At 35.1% G+C, this 20,410-nt stretch overlaps 2 protein-coding genes across 2 annotated transcripts; both read left to right on the forward strand.

Annotated features, from left to right (window-relative positions):
• Window positions 1-232: 232 nt before the first annotated feature.
• LOC136774688 (ecdysone-induced protein 74EF-like) lies at window positions 233-9,967 on the forward strand. Its single transcript, XM_066729101.1, has 2 exons — window positions 233-463; window positions 9,713-9,967. Exons 1-2 carry the CDS (start codon window positions 233-235, stop codon window positions 9,965-9,967), a joined length of 486 nt encoding a protein of 161 aa, XP_066585198.1.
• Window positions 9,968-17,594: 7,627 nt separating this feature from the next.
• Window positions 17,595-18,968, forward strand: LOC136774689 (protein FAM200A-like). Its single transcript, XM_066729102.1, has 3 exons — window positions 17,595-17,601; window positions 17,710-18,264; window positions 18,394-18,968. Exons 1-3 carry the CDS (start codon window positions 17,595-17,597, stop codon window positions 18,966-18,968), a joined length of 1,137 nt encoding a protein of 378 aa, XP_066585199.1.
• The last annotated feature ends 1,442 nt before the right edge of the window (window positions 18,969-20,410 follow it).

The raw sequence follows: 20,410 nt of genomic DNA on the forward strand, positions 1-20,410 counted from the left end.
AAGAAACCTAATACGTATTGAGAAATGGATATAAACTTCTCTTCGCATTGATAATGAGATGTAAACTTCATCCGAAGTGGAGAGAGAGAAAGCTAATATGTATTGATAAAGAGACGTAAACTTCATCTGAAGTGGAAAGAGAGAAGGCTAATATGTATTGATAAAGATATGTGAACTTCATCTGGAGTAAAGAGAGGAGAGCACTCTTCACTTCAGTCTTCAGTGAGACACCATGAGCTCCACACGACCAATAAGTTTACCAGAGAAGAAACTTACATTAAAAGACTTAGAAAAAAAATATTGCAAACCAGTGGCAATAGTAAGGCCATTTCGGCATAATGAAGAGCAGCAGCAGCAGCAGCAGCAAGCAGTGCGAAGAGGGTATCGCACTATACCTGATCAGCAGCAGCCACTGCGGCTACCACATTCGCTGCCCGTAGCCCTGCAGATGCTGCCCGCAGCGGTGCAACCTGCAGCGGACCAACCTGCAGCGGAGCAACCTGCAGGGGAGCAACCTGCAGTCTCGCGTAGGCGGCAATTGTTATTACGGTTACGTAATATACAGCCTATGTGAGCTTGTGGGTTGTATGACAGACAGTCACCACCACCAAATCGGTAAGAGTTAATAAAAGTCAAAGACTAATAAAAAATATAAAAAAATGGCTTAATAGCGAAGGAATCTCGCATTCACTTTTTCTCTTGCAGCGATTTATTAAATCGTAGTACTACTTTTGTTCGACATAGAGTGCTTTTAATGTAGCATAGAAGCTACTTAAATAATTTTTTTTTAATTATAGATGCTGTTGCTGTTGCTGTTTTTATTGGAATTCGACAGGACGTACAATTCCTGGTTTATTTATATATTTTTATAAGTAAATTTGTATTTCAATAAAGAGGGTTTTTTATGCCGAAAGGCTTTTTCCCTTACATTGGTGTTTCTTCAATTACCTCTCCACCAATCCACTGTACCCCGTAATATAAGTATTGCAAATAAAAAAGAAAAAAAAATGCAAATCATAACATAAAACCCTTGAAGATTTCCATTCAACCGACATCGGACGATGCTTCGACTGAAATATTCCAGGGGGATCTACAGCTTGAAAACTGTTCTGAATGTTGTCAAGTGTTTTTCACATACGTCCCAACCACTTTTCTGTAGTTAAGGTCACGTAGGCTCCGCTCTTATTACAGAGCGGATGGTAAGTATCTGCGACGATGGATATACAAATGAATATGACGATCGTCAAAGATACTGTAACATAAATAAGGGGGAGCGATCACTGCATCGCTCTCTACGAATGTTCTTTCTCTCTTTCTCTTTCCAGTACGAGTCCATTACGCATACATTGTTGCAGAGCGCGATAATGTATTAAGTAACGCGTCTTATCGTTTAAAGTAACCAACTGCTTCTCTTGGCTCGCGCATGGCGGTTTCTCTTTCTCTCCTTCTCTCTCTCTAAGGCGTCCACTGCTTAACGTAAGAGGGGGGAGACCACTTGTGTACCCATGTGACGTCTCGCTTCTTACATGAAATTCCTATAGTGGATCTGTGGATGGGTACGCTCATTCTAGTTTGTGCACTTCGACCGAAAAAGTCTCAAAGATAATTATTATTTAAAAAAAAAATGTACGACGAAATCTACGCACACCTCTACGATTTCATGTGGTATTTAAAAAGGATAAATCCAGATAGAAAGCTGTTGGATGACATCAGAGACCGTAAGTTACAACCAATTAAATAATATTTTTTTGTTTTTCACGTGAAGCAAAAATGTCAATCAGCCCCCTATTACACAATATAAAATTACTTTTTCCTTATATATTATTAATGTACGTTTTAACCAATAGTAATTTTATTGTGTAATAGGGGGCTGATTGACATTTTTGCTTCACGTGAAAATAATACATAAAATAATATATTTATTTTTTTAATCATTCGCATGCAGTTTTACGCGAAAAAATTATCGAGAAGGTGCACACGCAATACATGCGGGAGGGCATTAAAACGAGGAATGCTGAATGGGAAGAAGAGATTGTGAGGAAAGTAAATTTCCAAGAAGATTTCGACTTTTTCGGCATCCGTTGGATGCAGGAAGGGGTTTGGGGGTCACCCAACCTCCAACACGAAGACCCTTATGATGAGGAAGAGTGGCCCCCAATTAGGAGCGAGAAATATATTATTAATTTTTTTAATATTTAATTATTATATTCAATTATAACTTTTTTTTATGTGTGTTATTATGTGTATATTATTAAAAATATATTTATAAATTTTAATTAAAAACTCCAATTATCGTTCATTTCACAACCCCAAAATTCTATTTCTCCTTCTCTTTCTCTCTTTCTCTGCGTCCACTGCTTAACGTAAGAGGGGGGAGGCCACTTGTGTACCCTACGAGTTTAACGTCGGGGGAGGAGGCCGCGATAATGGAGGGGGAAGGTCACGTGTGTACCCTACGAGTTTAACGTCGGGGGGGGGGGGGGGGGGGAAGCGATAATGCACACAACCGCAGAGGGGGCAATTCCCCTACTTCCCCTACCCCCGCGGGACCCCGACCCCCTCGCCACCCGGTCATAGAACCCTCTTAGCTACACTACTAATTACTGTGTCTATAAATCTCCACGAGGAGGGGAGATAGAACTTCGAGTCTGGCTTGAACGCTGGTTACGCGCTTCAAGAAGGCTGAACGAATGTCCTGCATAAACTGCCATAGCAGGCAGTCGGAACGCGACCATGGAACTGTGCTGATAAGTCCATGCGTGCTGGTGAGCGCGTGACGCGGCACTCAACAGCCATGGGTCCGTTCGTGTAGGTGAGGCGTGCGCTATAGGCCAGCCTGCACGTACGTCATGACTGGATACCGGCCAATGCATAGTGGGTTGTGCAGGGTCGTAGTTAGCCCGTTGGAATGTGTCCCGGTGCCCTCCGTAATCCCATATGCTTGTGCTATGGCTAGACGGGCCGCGAACATTGCCTCCGTGGTGTTCCGCTCCTGGCAAACTCTATGCTTGGCAAAGATACCGCATGTCCCCGCACTCCTCACCACCACCTGTGTGTATAAGTGGTGAGGGATAAATGTATACCCCTCAGCAGATAGGTCTGCGAGGCTCGGACTTCCGTAAGGAACCCTCCCCTCTCTCCACGACCTAGCATACTGAGCGACCCTGGCTATCGCTACCGTCCAAATGCATGGCCGCAGGGCCGTATAAGATGCATAGAGAATGGAGTCGAAAGACACAAATGATGACGTAAGGTTGTTGGTCACCCAACTGACCAACTGGCGCCCTAATACCGATAAATAAGGACGGGCGAAGGTAATGAGAAAATCCGTAGTGTGAGTGGCCTTTCAAACTGACGGGAATAACGTTACAACTTATAGTTTAGATGCAAAAAATGTATAAATCTAACAGAGAAGATGTTTGAAAAAGGAGAAACGTACTGATTTTTGTCTCCTATTCTTTCTAGCAACAAATCTCAAATATATGAAACGAAATCAAGAAGATATAATGATAATTGTCAAGGTAGATGTTGTAATATAGATTTTAGCTTATAAGAATAGAATTTACTCTGTTTTGATTGCTCAACTCATGATAGAGAGAATCGGTAGGGTAGAAGATGTCCGAAAAATTTACAATGGTGTGTGCAACCATCTACATGGTCGGATGAATATGACTGGAGTACATAAAGGTTCGTACACAGTTAATTATACGTCAAAAATTTACAAAATGAATGATAGTACAAATTCATAATTAGCAAGATTTTTAAGCAAAATGCAAATAAAAATGAAGTTTAGTAAATATTTTAGCAATAGGTTGTGATTTTTTCTGTTCAGTTGAAGGATAAAAATCTGAGGATATGTTATTTTTAACTCAATTAGATTATTAACAGTAAAGTACAATTCATAAGTACGGAAAATGAAATCATTTATTAAATAAACGTTATTTTTACAACGATTGCTTAATATGCACAGTTGCAGATCTACCAATATCTGTTATAATATTTCTCTTCAGTGTAATATTAGTATTTTTCAAATCTGAAATGTAAAGGAAGAAAGAATATAAAAATTCTGTGATTGAATGTAATAAGAATTAATAAATAATAATTTTGTCAATACCTATTTCTTTGATTAATTTTTTAATTTTAGCATTTAAATCTAAATTTCTATAAATAGAATAATTTAGAAATTCCATAAATTTATGACCTTCAAATTTATTCTCTGCATCAGTGAGTCAATTATTGAATTTTTTGGCATTAGCTGACTTCTTTGACAGTAAAGTGGTGTTTATCTCAATGAGGTAAATCTGCATCAATTCGATCAAATTTTCTGGAAAATATAAAAATAAAGATGGTGTAAAAATAGATAAAGTACATAGATATTTAAAAAATATACTCACTAATAAATTCTTCTATTTGTGGGTAACTGCCCATGTTTTCATGTAACGTTCTGTGATACCTTTCTATGTGATTGTTAGTCCTTACTTTTTTTTTAAAAACAGATATTGTTTCAGGACTTGACATATAAGTTTTTTCTACATATTGAAGGAACCTTTTAAACAGAGCTGCTACATCAGAGTCCTTCTCTATTTCTTCTTTTATGGCATTATATGCTCGAACAATAAGGTGGCTTGGAAGAAGAGGTAAATTGGCAACCTTTTTAATATATATTTTAGCTTTAATTTTTTGTCTGGACTCAAATTTTCATTCAGTTTTAAATTTCTTGCTTGCTTGTTGATATTCTGTAAGTGAAAAACAATATATGACAAAATATATATTATAACAATTATAATTAATATTAACTTACATAAATATAATGGAAATTGCATTCTATTATGCTGCATGTAGAAAAAATCGCTTTTATTGCATTGTGAAGCCCCTTTTCAAAGTCACAAATGCAACTTTGAGGCCTTAAACTTGGCATTATATTTTGTTTAATAAAGTGAAGTATATTTTTGTAAGAGGTTTCATCTTTCTTCGGCATTAGAATCCACACAAATGGTATGAACTAACAAACAGAAAAATTTAACACCGATTAGCCATGAAATAAAAGTTCAGTATAGAAATAAAAATTACCTTTTCATCTTTTTGTCCCATGACAGTTAATAATTTATTTGCGTTATCAATATTAGGAAAAGATTTATATGTCGCATCTATATTAATTATTAGAGCTTTCTCTAATTTCTTACATAGCTTCCTATCAAAAAATATAAGGGAGTGATCATTATTCATTCCTTCATATCCAGTAACACTGAATCTGTGCATTTAATTTCCACATTTGAATTTTAATGTTTCCCTCCATTCTTCCTGATTTAATATTTTCTTACATTCCTCTAATGACTTGGGATTCCTGGGGCGAAATGATTTGGCCCAATATCTAATCGTGTCCTTTACTTTTAAGAAAGGCAGTTGTGCAGCCGCAGAGGGGATCCTGATTATTATTGTGTTGAAATATGTAGACATTTAATTAACTAATTATATATTCTATTATTTACGAATGAATATACTTAATCTACCTAAGAGCAGCAGACACATAAATATCTCGTGGACCTCCAGTTTTCATATTCTTCGTCAGCATAAATAACTCTTTCCTAAAATTTCCATCGTTAAGGAAAATTCCTTCAACATCATAATTGTGCAGCTTCTACGTAGAAAAGGTTGAGTGAGTTACCCTAGTCCCATTTAAGTACTCCCTGACCCCAAGTGAGTAAATCTAGTCCCATATAAGTACTCCCTGATCCCAAGTTAGTTACCCTAGTCCCATATAAGTACTCCCTGACCCCAAGTGAGTTACCCTAGTCCCATATAAGTACTCCCCGACCCCAAGTGAGTTACTCTAGTCCCTTATAAGTACCCCCCGACCCCATGTGAGTTACCCTAGTCCCATATAAGTACACCCTGACCCCAAGTGAGTTACCCTAGTCCCATATAAGTACTCCCTGACCCCAATTGAGTTACCCTAGTTCCATATAAGTACACCCTGACCCCAAGTGAGTTACCCTAGTCCCATATAAGTACACCCTGACCCCAAGTGAGTTACCCTAGTCCCATATAAGTACTCCCTGACCCCAAGTGAGTTACCCTAGTTCCATATAAGTACACCCTGACCCCAAGTGAGTTACCCTAGTCCCATATAAGTACTCCCTGACCCCAAGTGAGTTACCCTAGTCCCTTATAAGTACCCCCCGACCCCATGTGAGTTACCCTAGTCCCATATAAGTACACCCTGACCCCAAGTGAGTTACCCTAGTCCCATATAAGTACCTACTGACCCCAAGTGAGTTACTCTAGTCCCATATAAGTACTCCCCGACCCCATGTGAGTTACCCTAGTCCCATATAAGTACCCACTGACCCCAAGTGAGTAACCCTAGTACCTTGTAAGTACTCCCTGACCCCAAGTGAGTTACCCTAGTCCCATATAAGTACTCCCCGACCTTAAGTAAGTTACCCCAGTCCCATATAAGTACTCCCCGACCCCAAGTGAGTTACCCTAGTCCCATATAAGTACTCCCTGACCCCAATTGAGTTACCCTAGTTCCATATAAGTACACCCTGACCCCAAGTGAGTTACCCTAGTCCCATATAAGTACTCCCTGACCCCAAGTGAGTTACCCTAGTCCCTTATAAGTACCCCCCGACCCCATGTGAGTTACCCTAGTCCCATATAAGTACACCCTGACCCCAAGTGAGTTACCCTAGTCCCATATAAGTACCTACTGACCCCAAGTCAGTTACCCTAGTCCCATATAAGTACTCCCCGAACCCAAGTTAGTTACCCTAGTCCCATAAAGTCGTCCCTGACCCCAAGTGATTTACCCTAGTCCCATATAAGTACTCCCCGACCCCATGTGAGTTACCCTAGTCCCATATAAGTACCCACTGACCCCAAGTGAGTAACCCTAGTACCTTGTAAGTACTCCCTGACCCCAAGTGAGTTACCCCAGTCCCATATAAGTACTCCCCGACCCCAAGTGAGTTACCCTAACCCATTTAAGTACTCCCCGACACCAAGTGAATTACCCTAGTCCCATATAATTACTCGCTGACCCCAAGTGAGTTACCCTAGTCCCATATAAGTACTCCCCGACCCCAAGTGAGTTACCCTAGTCCCATAAAGTCCTCCCTGACCCCAATTGATTTACCCTAGTCCCATATAATTACTCCGTGACCCCATGTGAGTTACCCTAGTCCCATATAAGTACTCCCCGACACCAAGTGAGAATCCCTAGTCCCATATAAGTACTCCCTGAACACAAGTGAGTAACCCTAGTCCCATAAAAGTACTCCCCGACCCCAAGTGAGTTACCCTTGTCCCATAAAGTCCTCCCTGACCCCAATTGATTTACCCTAGTCCCATATAATTACTCCGCGACCCCATGTGAGTTACCCTAGTCCCATTTAAGTACTCCCTGACCCCAAGTGAGTTACCCTAGTCCTATATAAGCACTCCCTGACACCAAGTGAGTTACCCTAGTCCCATATAAGTACTCCCCGACACCAAGTGAGAATCCCTAGTCCCATATAAGTACGCCCTGAACACAAGTGAGTAACCCTAGTCCCATAAAAGTACTCCCTGAACCCATGTGAGTTACCCTAGTCCAATATAATTACTCCCTGAACCCAATTGAGTTACCCTAGTCGCATATATGTACTCCCTGACCCCAAGTGAGTTACCCTAGTCCCATATAAGTACTCCCTGACCCAAAGATGTTAACTTGTGGGAATTCGGTATCCCCAGTACGCCGCCATTAGCTAGCACGCACACAGTGCAACGGTGCATCGGTGAGCCAACCCCACTACTGTCGCCGCTCGCTGGTCACGTACACAGCTACAAGGGTACGTGCATGTCTCGGCTTTCGTCACTGATGTTCGGTTAGTTCCGGTGGCGTATGAGTGCAAAAGGAAAGGATATACTTTTCTCGGACCTCTCTTTCGCTCTCTATTTCACCTAAGTTTAGCCAACGAGCCGCGCGAAACTCCTTTCCCAAAGGTGTCGGCCGGCTCGATGCGCCCGTAAGAGAAATTTATTTTTTGACAATTATAATACATGAAAATTGTTAAATGTTACTGTAAATTAACAATTATCCTCAAAATAGTAAAAATTGTTGTATATAAAAAATTATTATAAGATGAAATAAAACTAACAAAGAAATAATATTATCCGTGTCACTAATTCAAAGAAAAAACCCTTATTATATTGCACAAAATGATCACTGAAGTGTGACATTTAAAATTAATTAAATAAAAAATTATACGAAATACATGAGATTGATTAATTTGAAAAAATGATAAAAAATGAGGTAAAAACTCCACCATTCTCTTGCAACATCACTCTACCGATGGCGATTTGGAATTGCAAATATCACAAAATTGTCCAAAATTCATCAATTTCCTATGAAATGCAAAAATCTGACATAATTTCTATGATGAGAGCTTAATAAATGAAAATGTGGGGCTGCTCGGATGTTTCTTCGGTTACTTTCTTGTATGGTACACCTATAAGCGAATGAAATCTCATAAAAAATATGCCAAAATAATGGCAGGAAATAAAATTGCGCCTTAATATTACAATGTAAAATACAATGTCAAGAAATAGCTCAAACTAACAACTTTCAAACTTGTTTTATGCAAAATTTTAGTGTGGGAGGTACTTCCGCCTTAAAAATTTTGCAAATTCACGTATAATTGTTGATAAATAAATAATTATTGCTCCAGAATGCACTTAAAATAAAGGAATATTAAAATTGAGTTTTACACTATGAGCTTTAAAAATCTGACTTTATCTCTACATTGAGAGGCAAATAATTCCGTTTGTCAAGCTTCTTGGCTCTTTTTTCGGCCACAATCTGGTGTAAAATGTCCGAATGAACAAATAGATGCTATAAATCATCATCAAATCATGTTGGAGTCAAAAGTTGACTTTCATAGCTATGTTGCAAAATCAAGACTAGAAATGGCTAAAATTGACCATTTTCAAACTCATTTTCTACAAAATTGGAGAGTCGTAGCCGCTTCCGGTTGGACTTTTTTGCTATTTCAGGTATAATTGTCAGTAATAATAATAAAAATACCCTCTGAAAGCTCTGAAATGGTAAGTTTATTGAAATTGAATTTTACCCTATGAGATTCAAAGATCTGACTTTAAACACATATTGAGAGGCAAATAACTCTATTTCTCTTGCTTCTCGGCTAGTTTTTCGACCATAATCTGGTATAATATGTCCGACTGTGCAAATAGATCCTATTTATAGTAATCAATTCAGGCTACAATCAAATTTTGGGTCTCATGGCTATGCTGGTAAATTATATTGTTAAATGACTGTAATAGAGCTCATCAAATCTTCTTATCTGCATTCTTGAGGTCTATAAGTGTGCTCCTTCTGTGAAATAAAATAGGGGTAAGAGGGTTCATGAAATAAATACATGTTAGAAATTCATTTAATTTTTTTTATTTTTTTTTTTTACATTTTAGTTATAATAAATAAAATATCCCGTGGGACGTTGACGGGGCCTTCCCAGACTAGGGTAACCTTCCCTGACCCGGCTATAATAATGTTGTCTGCTGCTGCCCCTACTAGAAGCTCGGGCTGTAACAAAAAAATAGAAAACATTCTTATATTTCCATACCATTGTAATAAATAAACTAATGCTTCTAATAACTATGCAATGCAATGGTTTAATAAATGGAAATTTTTGAATGTTAAACTAAATTTAAGATGGTTAATGCTTACGTATATAGCCGGGTCTCGCCGCCTGAGTGGCAGGCACGAACCATTGCACTGCGACTTGTTGTTGCTGCGGTTGCAGTTGCTGCTGCTGCGGCTGCTGTTGTTGCTGCTGCGGCTGCTGTTGTTGCTGCGGCTGCTATTGTTTCTGCGGCTGCTGCTGCTCCAGCCGCTCCTGAATTTGATGGAGGAGAACCCCGTTCTCCTCCACCCGCTGCAGAATATTACGCAGGAGATCCTTCGTAGTTTCTGTAACAGATAATCATTAACAAAATTTATTATTTGCAACATAGACTTTACTAAAAAGTTCGTTTTCACTCACCATTCCTATTGGGCATAGGTTCGGCCATGATTCTGTAACAAACAAAAAGAATTGAAATTATTGTATGATGGAAAAGGTTTTTGTATCCGATAATGAGACAATCACAATTGAGAATGTAGAGTGAGAAAAATGTCAAAAATTTATTTAATACTGTTGAAAGTACTTACATTACCCTTCCTTTGCTGCTGCTGTCAACGATGTTAATCCTTCGGGATTTAAGATACGAGTGAGGTACCAACGAAGTTCGTCTTCACCAAATCACCACAATACTTTTCAATTTAAATGTACAAGGTTTTCCATTGGTTTTCTAACACAATTGTTACATGAGAACCTAATATTGTTGGAGATATTATTTCACATGATTAGTTGCTTTATTCTATTTGCCATCTTTATTATTTACTGTATACCCTCTGTATTATATACAAGTTCTTCTACATTACAGTAACCGTAACTTTTAAATCGAGAAGGAACCGATTTGGAATTCTTCTTAACGCGATATAAATTAAATTTCTAATTTCCGATACTGAAATAAATTAAATATTACTTACATTTAATAATATTTTAATTATTTCATGAAAATCTTTACGAAAAAAATGACTACTGCAGTGGGATTCGAACCCACGTCCTACGGTACAGATGTCTGACGCCTTACCCACTACACCACAAAGCTCCAATGGATTGTTAAAACGTTATCGTCTATATAATCTAAGCGATGATGAGCGATGATGCGTAAATATTTTATATGCTTTAATAAAATATTATTTGGCAGTTAGGCTAAAAGAATTTGTTATTAATTGAATTATTTATTAATTCAATTTATTACTAATAGCTTGTTGGCTATTTATATCGGAAATTTTCAATTTTCTGGGGAAGTCGTGCAGTGGGTGAGTGGATAGCGCATAAGAATGCGGGCCATTCCACGTCAAAACAGACAGATTTCGGAGTACAACACCGATTTTTTTTTAAATATGTGTTAATATATAAGAAAATACAAGACTTTTGGCGCTAGTCTGAGTCAAAAATCTTTTTTCGTTTCGGAGATACGAGCTGTCAAAGTTTGCAGTTTTACTGTTTTTAGTAAAACCACGTAATCTTTGAAAATTTATATCTCCTAAACGAATACAGATAGAAGACTCTGGCTGGAACGAGTGTACTCAGAAAGAATCATACTTTATTAGAAAAATATAAAAAATGACAGTTTGTTTTAATTGGTTAAAACTATTAACAATTAAAATAAACATTTGAATTAACAAATGTGTTGTCATGCTCTGACAATTATAAAAAAATATCAGGAATGTTCCTTGGAATGTCCTCTACAAAGAAAAAAATTAAAACGCGTATACTCTCTTGGTGTTCATAGTGAAAAAAAATATTTTATCACGACGCGCTCGGCCAGAAGCGTCGTTCGAGCGGCGTAAACCGGTGAAGCGCATGCGTAACTGAGCGCGACTAGTCTCTACATGTCAGAATCCATCAATCTATGAATAATGCGAGCTAATAACATGTTTTAATTGTTTGTTTATGTTTTTATAAATATTATAAATTAACAATATATTTATTATTATTCTGCTTTATAAGCAGTCGTTATTTATTTACAAAATAATTAGCAATAAGACATTTGAACATGGCATTGAATATACAAATTATATACTAATTTATATTTACATATTTTATTAAATTATGGCAGAAGAAAATATTATGAATATGAAATTTCTGTACTGAAAATATTTAACAAACTTTAACAATTGTATAATTATCTGATTGAGGAAAAGCTTTAGTTTGTAATTGTGTCTTTGAATCTATCGTTAAAAATGCACGATAATTTCAAGTTCCTTTAACTATTTTCATTTTTCAAAAAAATCTCGTACGAAGTGTTTTAATAAGCATTAAAATAATTTAAACGAGATTTTTTTGAAATGTAAAAATAGTTAAAGGAACTAGAAATTATCGTGCATTTTTAACGATAGATTCAAAGACACAATTACAAACTAAAGCTTTTCCTCAATCAGATAATTATACAATTGTTAAAGTTTGTTAAATATTTTCAGTACAGAAATTTCATATTCATAATATTTTCTTCTGCCATAATTTAATAAAATATGTAAATATAAATTAGTATATAATTTGTATATTCAATGCCATGTTCAAATGTCTTATTGCTAATTATTTTGTAAATAAATAACGACTGCTTATAAAGCAGAATAATAATAAATATATTGTTAATTTATAATATTTATAAAAACATAAACAAACAATTAAAACATGTTATTAGCTCGCATTATTCATAGATTGATGGATTCCGACATGTAGAGACTAGTCGCGCTCAGTTACGCATGCGCTTCACCGGTTTACGCCGCTCGAACGACGCTTCTGGCCGAGCGCGTCGTGATAAAATATTTCTTTTCACTATGAACACCAAGAGAGTATACGCGTTTTAATTTTTTTCTTTGTAGAGGACATTCCAAGGAACATTCCTGATATTTTTTTACAATTGTCAGAGCATGACAACACATTTGTTAATTCAAATGTTTATTTTAATTGTTAATAGTTTGAACCAATTAAAACAAACTGTCATTTTTTATATTTTTCTAATAAAGTATGATTCTTTCTGAGTACACTCGTTCCAGCCAGAGTCTTCTATCTTTATTCGTTTAGGAGATATAAATTTTCAAAGATTACGTGGTTTTACTAAAAACAGTAAAACTGCAAACTTTGAAAGCTCGTATCTCCGAAACGAAAAAAGATTTTTGACTCAAACTAGCGCCAAAAGTCTTGTATTTTCTTATATATTAACACATATTTAAAAAAAAATCGGTGTTATACTCCGAAATCTGTCTGTTTTGACGTGGAATGGCCCGCTGATCCTGTTGTCACAGGTTCGATTCCTAGTGAAACTAACAGTTTTTTTTAATGCCAACTAATTAATTATCCGTCAGGTCATCAACCCTACATTACAAATCGTTGAACCTTACCCCATTTCTGCCTTTATTTGTGCACAATTTAATAAATGTATAAAAGTAGATGGAGCCGTTGTATCTTGGGCATTTGCCTTAAAGCTATTAATTTGTCAAGTTCGGATTAATTGACAGTTTCGTGATATAAAGTGATTAAAGTGATAGGAAGAGTGGAAAATGTCTTCCAGTGAAAATAGTCCGGTATCAAAAAAGACTAGAATGTCTTCCAATCCGCAAAAGAGGAAAAGCAGCCACAAAAAGAAATTGCAATATCATTGGTATGATTTGAATCCATCTTGGATGAAGTGGGCAAAGCCGATACCTGATGACAGTAGTAAGTTTCACTGTTTAATTTGCGATAAAGTTTTAAATTGCGGTTATTCGGAAATTCAGAAACATGAGTCCTCCAGCATTCACGTGCAAAATGCTGTTCAATTTTCAAATCGGCATATTCCGCAAGGCTCGAGTAGCTTATCTAATTCCGCAGAATTTTCGAAGGAAAAAGAATTTGATTTTCTTGAACGCGTTAAAATAGCGGAAATAAGATTGTCAACGTTTTTTGTAGAACATAATATCCCATATATAGCAAGTTCCGCAATGGTTAATATGTTTAAACATATAGGCAAGGAACCGGAAGTACTACAAGCCATAACATTAGGACATGTTAAATTATCAAAAATTATAACTAATGTGGTTTGTCGCGAAGAAACAAAAAGTCTCACGGAAACGTTACAAAATACAAAATTCTCGGTATTTGTTGATGAGACTTCGGATTTAACAAATGAAAAATGGTTTTCAATAATGGTTCGGTATATTGAACCTGCGTCATTGCAAATTCAAACACGTCTATTGCAATTAATAAATCTTGACGCAAGAGATTGTTCGGCCGAAAAGTTATTTTCCGCGTTTAATAATGAAATGGTAAAAAAACAAATACCATTAAGCCAAGTATTAACAACCACAAAGAACAGACTTCGCCTGTAAAAAAAGGCGGCAAGTACATAAACCATCTAGCATAAATAATATAGTAAAATTATCCAATTAAAAAAAATAGTGAAATCCAAATATTAGGCAAGTGTATTTTTTCATCTTAGCAAAAGTTAAATTTTTGAAAAAAAAAGGAACAAAAAGTTACTTGCTGGGCCCGTGATGTCCATGCATAGTGGGAAATTGAATCGTGTGTGAGATTCAGCTATAGCGTAGTACAGCAAATTTCATGTTAAATACAGAGTGAAGTTAGCCGAACCACAGACGATTCTATTTCTCACTGTGCATGGACATTACGGGCCCTGCAAGTAACTTTTTGTTCCTTTTTTTTTTCAAAAATTTAACTTTTGCTAAGGTGAAAAAATACACTTGCCTAATATTTGGATTTCACTACTTTTTTTAATTGGATAATTTTACTATATTATTTATGCTAGATGGTTTATGTACTTGCCGCCTTTTTTTACAGGCGAAGTCTGTTTTTTGTGGGATTTCATAACCGTTTTGTAAGAGTATAATATTTAAAAAATTAAATAATTCTTTTAATTTTTCTACAGAATTTAAAGAAAATTTCCACACTTCTCATTTTTTGATACAGCAGCGCTTAACTAATAAAATAATATATATTAATATTGAAAAAATATCACAGTCAACACATTGATTTTATTGATATTTGTAATGCATTTTGCATAAATGAACTTTATAATTAATGCTCAGGCTAGTTTTTTAATGTTTTCAGTTTCACCATAATAAAAGTATGATTAAATTTTTCATAATCAATAAACATACTTTCAACATATAAAAATAATGAAATAAAATGTATATATTTTAATTAATTTACATGTTCTGTTTATCAATATTTGACTTTTTACCAACATCTAACTTTGCCAAACTTCAGTAACTCCCTCAGCTGCTTCAGGTGATACAGGGGCAAGACTGGAATTTTTCGTAATCAATAAACATACTTTCAACATATAAAAATAATTAAGTAAAATGTATATTTTAATTAATTTACATTTTTTGTTTATCAACATTTTACTTTTTACCAACATCTAACTTTGCCAAACTTCAGTAACTCCCTCAGCTGCTTCAGGTGATATAGGGGCAAGACTGGAAAAGCAATTCGTAAAGCTTCAAATAAGCTACAATGAAGCATATAATCGAAGTTGGCATTGTCGTTTTGCATACGCCGTTTCTTTTTAGCACCAATCATTGTCACCTTTATGCTGCTAACACTTGACAAAGGTGGCATGGGAGATACATTGGCGAGTCGTCCTTATAACATTTCCTGTGCCTGAGTCCTCAGATGTTCATTTCGCAAATTTCTACGCACTTTTTAAACTGGTCGGATTTCTGATGCTACAAAATGGAGTGGAAACCATTAATTTTTGGATTTTGCTTCAATTGAGAATAAACGTTCATTTTTTCATCCATACCAATGACCAGTATACTACCTTTGGCGCAGAATACTAGTATAGGTAACAGAGGAAAACAATCAACAGTTATTAACTCAATTTTACAGAATTTCATCCAATGAGTCTCATCCTTAAATTATGGCTGTGCAATGGATGACGTTTTTCTGAATATTGGCTTATTCTTACTTTGCCAATCTTTCAATGCTTTCATCTTTGCCTGTTTCAAGTACCAGAATGCAGGAGTGAAAAGCACAATTGTTGATTCAACTCCAATAGCCAGTATGTATGCGAACCTTCCTCCTTGGATTTTTAATTCAATTGTATCAAATGTACTTAAGTCAAAACACAAGTATTACTATTTGCTATAATACACTTGCACAGTGACTGTAAAATAATAAATGATGACACTACGAGTAAACCTAAAATCAAATTCATCATTTAACAATCTCAATCTTCAAAGAAAATACATTTTTGAAGAAACATGAAGTATCTCAGTTACTTACCAGTATTTGATGTTGCTCCATCTCCATTTTCTTTAGTGCTTGGTGACTTAACTTCCTTGAGACTAAACATCTGTAATATTTAGGTGTCTTTGCGTCTTTTGTAAACATCTATTATTGTATAATTAGCTTTAATCCAAACACTAGTCAACTGGTACTCTACGTAAATGAAGGTTCATCGGAATGCTTCATATTTTCCAAACAAGCATTACTATAATTTAGTCTGAAATATTTGTACGCACATATGATATTTGTGTCATTTACAATCTCCTTTATCTGCACTCTCCAATAACAGAGTATTTCCAAGAATTGTTACATTATTTGTTTTATTTGAAATCTTCCTTAATCTGCATCCTCCAATAACAGGGTATTTCCAAGATTTGATACATTATTTGGCACTGGTTTGGCATCATACTGCAAACTATGAAATGGTGCCTTATATATAACTTTGTTTTAATAAAACAAACTTTTTTTACAATGCACTTACTTTACTTAAAAACGTTTATGTTAATTGCTGTTGAGACAATACCATGTGTCTTGATTATGAGTGAACGTAACAACCTCATCCTTCTCTGTTTCATTTACAACCTTCCTTAATCTCCAATCTCCATTAACAGGGTATTTCCAAGAATTGTTACGTTATTTGCTTCATTTACAATCTTCGTTAATCTGCATATTCCAAAAACAGGGTATTTCTAAGAATTGTTACATTATTTGGCACTGGTTTGGCATCAAACTGCAAACTATGAAATGGTGCCTTATATATAACTTTGTTTTAATAAAACAAATTTTTTTTACAATGCACTTACTTTACTCAAAAACGTTTATGTTAATTGCTGTTGAGACACTAACATGTGTCTTGATTATGAGTTAACGTAACAACCTCATCCTTCTCTGTTTCATTTACAATCTTCCTCAATCTACATTCTTCAATAACAGGATATTTCCAAGAATTGTTAGAGCATTTGGCATTGGTAGGACTTCAAATCAGAGCTGCATACAAGGAATATGCATATAAGGAATATTTTATATAACCTGCAATAAAAAAAATCCCACAAAGTACCACCGAACATTAAATTTTATACATATTTTTGAATACAATGTGACTTATCTGATAATCTTGCTGGCTCCTTCATGTTTCTCCCTTAAATTATCCGTAGTTTTGATTATATTACACTATTACACTATCATTACAGCCAATTCATTTTTATAAAAATATTAAGGTTATACCGGTAAACCTTACAATTCAATTGACAGCTAACAGTAGTCGCCATATTAGTTATCGATTATATCGATTATTTGGTCGTCGAATTAGTAAAAATGACGTCATTTTCTTTAGCGGTTAACTTCAGCCCGAGACATACATTCTGGCTGGAGAAGATGAACAAGAAGAATCTTAATTTTTGATATATATATATAGCTAACAGAGTATGAGATCTCTGGATTGCGTGAACCGATTTTAATGTTCATGGGCTCAAATAAAAGCTTGTTCCAAACCATTTCAAGAAAAGCTTTACTGAAATCATGACAGTGTATCATTCATAGAGAAAAATCGATTTAAAAATTGAGACGGCCAAACTTGCTGTATAAGATACAGTAGTACCTCGACGGCGGTATAGATACCTCTATACCTACTTTTATGTACTTGCCGTCGAGACACTACCGTGTCTCTTGATAGCCTGTGACAATGCATCTGTTATGATCGGTAGAAATTCGTCTTTTCGAACGAAAATATTAGAAAAGAATGCAAATATAATAACGTTTCCATGCATATGTCATTTATAGTCACTCGTTGCTTCCGCTGCTTGTTAAGAGCTACCTTCATTCCCGGAAGAATTTGTGAAGAAAATTGTTAATTTCGTGAGCGGAAGCCCTAAACGGACGGCAATATTTCGGGAATTTCATAGGTGTTTTGCAAGAAAAATAACAAATTTGTTGAAGCATGCCGAAACTCGATGGCTTACTCGCTATAAATGTATTGATCGTGTATTAGAATATTGGGATATTCTAAATAACTTTCTATTAGAACAATCCTCAGAAAATAATATGCAAGCCTATGAATTGCACCGATGTATGCAGAATGCTGAAACTAAAGCGTATTTGTATTTTCTGTATTTCATTTTAAATAAGTTCAATACTTTTAATGCCGAGTTTCAAGCACGCGAATCGAAACTGCATTTATTGCAGCCAAAATCGGTTAAAATTTTAATTTTTATTTTAAGAAATTTCATGAAACCTGCATTATTGAAGTTTTGCATAGCTCAAGCAAATTTCTGTGATATTAATTTTTCCAAGGATATTAATATTATTCCGTTGGAAGATATAAACGTAGGATATGATTGTGAAGAATATCTGCAAGACCAAAAGAGTAAAGAAACGTTAACGTAAATGCAAGTTCATGATATTAAAAAGAATTGTTTAAAACTTTTAATAAAAGCTGCTGACGAAATTCGTAACCATTTCCCAATACATGATGAGTTTTATAAAAATTTTACAGTTCTTGATAACGAGAACTCACTTTTTAACTCAGATAGAGAATCATCGGCTGCAGCATTATTAAAAATTGGCAATACATTTGGTATAAAAAATGACATAGAGCTAAAGAAAAAATGGTTTTCTTTATTTAACGATGAGTCAGCAGATCAGAAATATAAATGGTCTAGACTTTCCTTCGATGACATGTGGATAAAAATTTCGCAAACTAAATGTGAAAGGAAGGAAAAATATCCTTTGTTGAAATTACTATCGTGTATAATACGGTCACTTCCAGATTCTAATGCAGAAGCAGAACGGTGCTTTTCAATAATTCCTGATGTCAAAACGAAAAAAAGAAATCGTATAAGTTCTGCTACTTTAAATGCAATTTGCGTCATTAAAAATTATTTGAAATGTACATATCATGATAGCATTACAATGCCAATAAGTAAAAAACACATAAAATTAACTGAAAAAGATAATTTATACGCAAAAAGTTACGTCGAAAATAAAGTAACTCTTACAATTCATGGATACACAAATGACGATGATGATATTGATGGTGATTTTGACGACGAAGTACTTTACGATAATTGAAGGAATGTCTGACGGATTCGACAATTATAAAATCAAGTGAAAAAATGTCTGACGGATTCGACAATTCAAAGAAAATACGTAAAATTGACCGAAAAAATACGTAAACCGCGAAAGGAGGGTTTTTTAGTGGGTAGGCGCTGTCAGAAGAACCATGTAGTTCGAACTTAATAAGTATATTAATTCGACACAAGCATGGAAATGGTGAGTCCCACACTATTTAGTATACGGCTAAAATATATATTCATTCCAACAATTGAACTTACATTACACAACTGTTTTATAACTTTTTGTGTAATGAAAGAACATAATAGGAAGAAATGTATGTTTCCGTAATACTAAGTGTGCCAGGATGCATTTTTCCCTTAAAAAAAAACACTGCAACAATTTTCAATTAAAAATTGTTTTCATGCTTCCAATAGGAAATATTTTATGGAACACGAAGAGAAATTCAACAAGCCTTATTCGCTGAGTATGGAGATTCAGAGAGACTTTTGATTCTCATAGGGTAAAATTCAATTTCAATAAACTTACCATTTCAAAGCTTTCAGAGGGTATTTTTATTATTATTACTGACAATTATACCTGAAATAGCAAAAAAATCCAACCAAAAGCGGCTACGACTCTCCAATTTTGTAGAAAATGAGTTTGAAAATGGTCAATTTTAGCCATTTCTAGTCTTGATTTTGCAACATAGCTATGAAAGTCAACTTTTGGCTCCAACATAATTTGATGATCATTTATGGCATCTATTTGTTCATTCGGACATTTTACACCAGATTGTGGCCGAAAAAAGAGCCAAGAAGCTTGACAAACGGAATTATTTGCCTCTCAATATAGAGATAAAGTCAGATTTTTAAAGCTCATAGTGTAAAACTCAATTTTAATATTCCTTTATTTTAAGTGCATTCTGGAGCAATAATTATTTATTTATCAACAATTATACGTGAATTTGCAAAATTTTTAAGGCGGAAGTACCTCCCACACTAAAATTTTGCATAAAACAAGTTTGAAAGTTGTTAGTTTGAGCTATTTCTTGACATTGTATTTTACATTGTAATATTAAGGCGCAATTTTATTTCCTGCCATTATTTTGGCATATTTTTTAGGAGATTTCATTCGCTTATAGGTGTACCATACAAGAAAGTAACCGAAGAAACATCCGAGCAGCCCCACATTTTCATTTATTAAGCTCTCATCATAGAAATTATGTCAGATTTTTGCATTTCATAGGAAATTGATGAATTTTGGACAATTTTGTGATATTTGCAATTCCAAATCGCCATCGGTAGAGTGATGTTGCAAGAGAATGGTGGAGTTTTTACCTCATTTTTTACCATTTTTTCAAATTAATCAATCTCATGTATTTCGTATAATTTTTTATTTAATTAATTTTAAATGTCACACTTCAGTGATCATTTTGTGCAATATAATAAGGGTTTTTT

This window comes from Prorops nasuta, unplaced genomic scaffold (genome assembly GCF_024137725.1).
Source record: "Prorops nasuta isolate Cenicafe-Biocafe unplaced genomic scaffold, Cenicafe_Pnas_1.2 PNAS00006, whole genome shotgun sequence".
Lineage (NCBI taxonomy): Eukaryota > Metazoa > Arthropoda > Insecta > Hymenoptera > Bethylidae > Prorops > Prorops nasuta.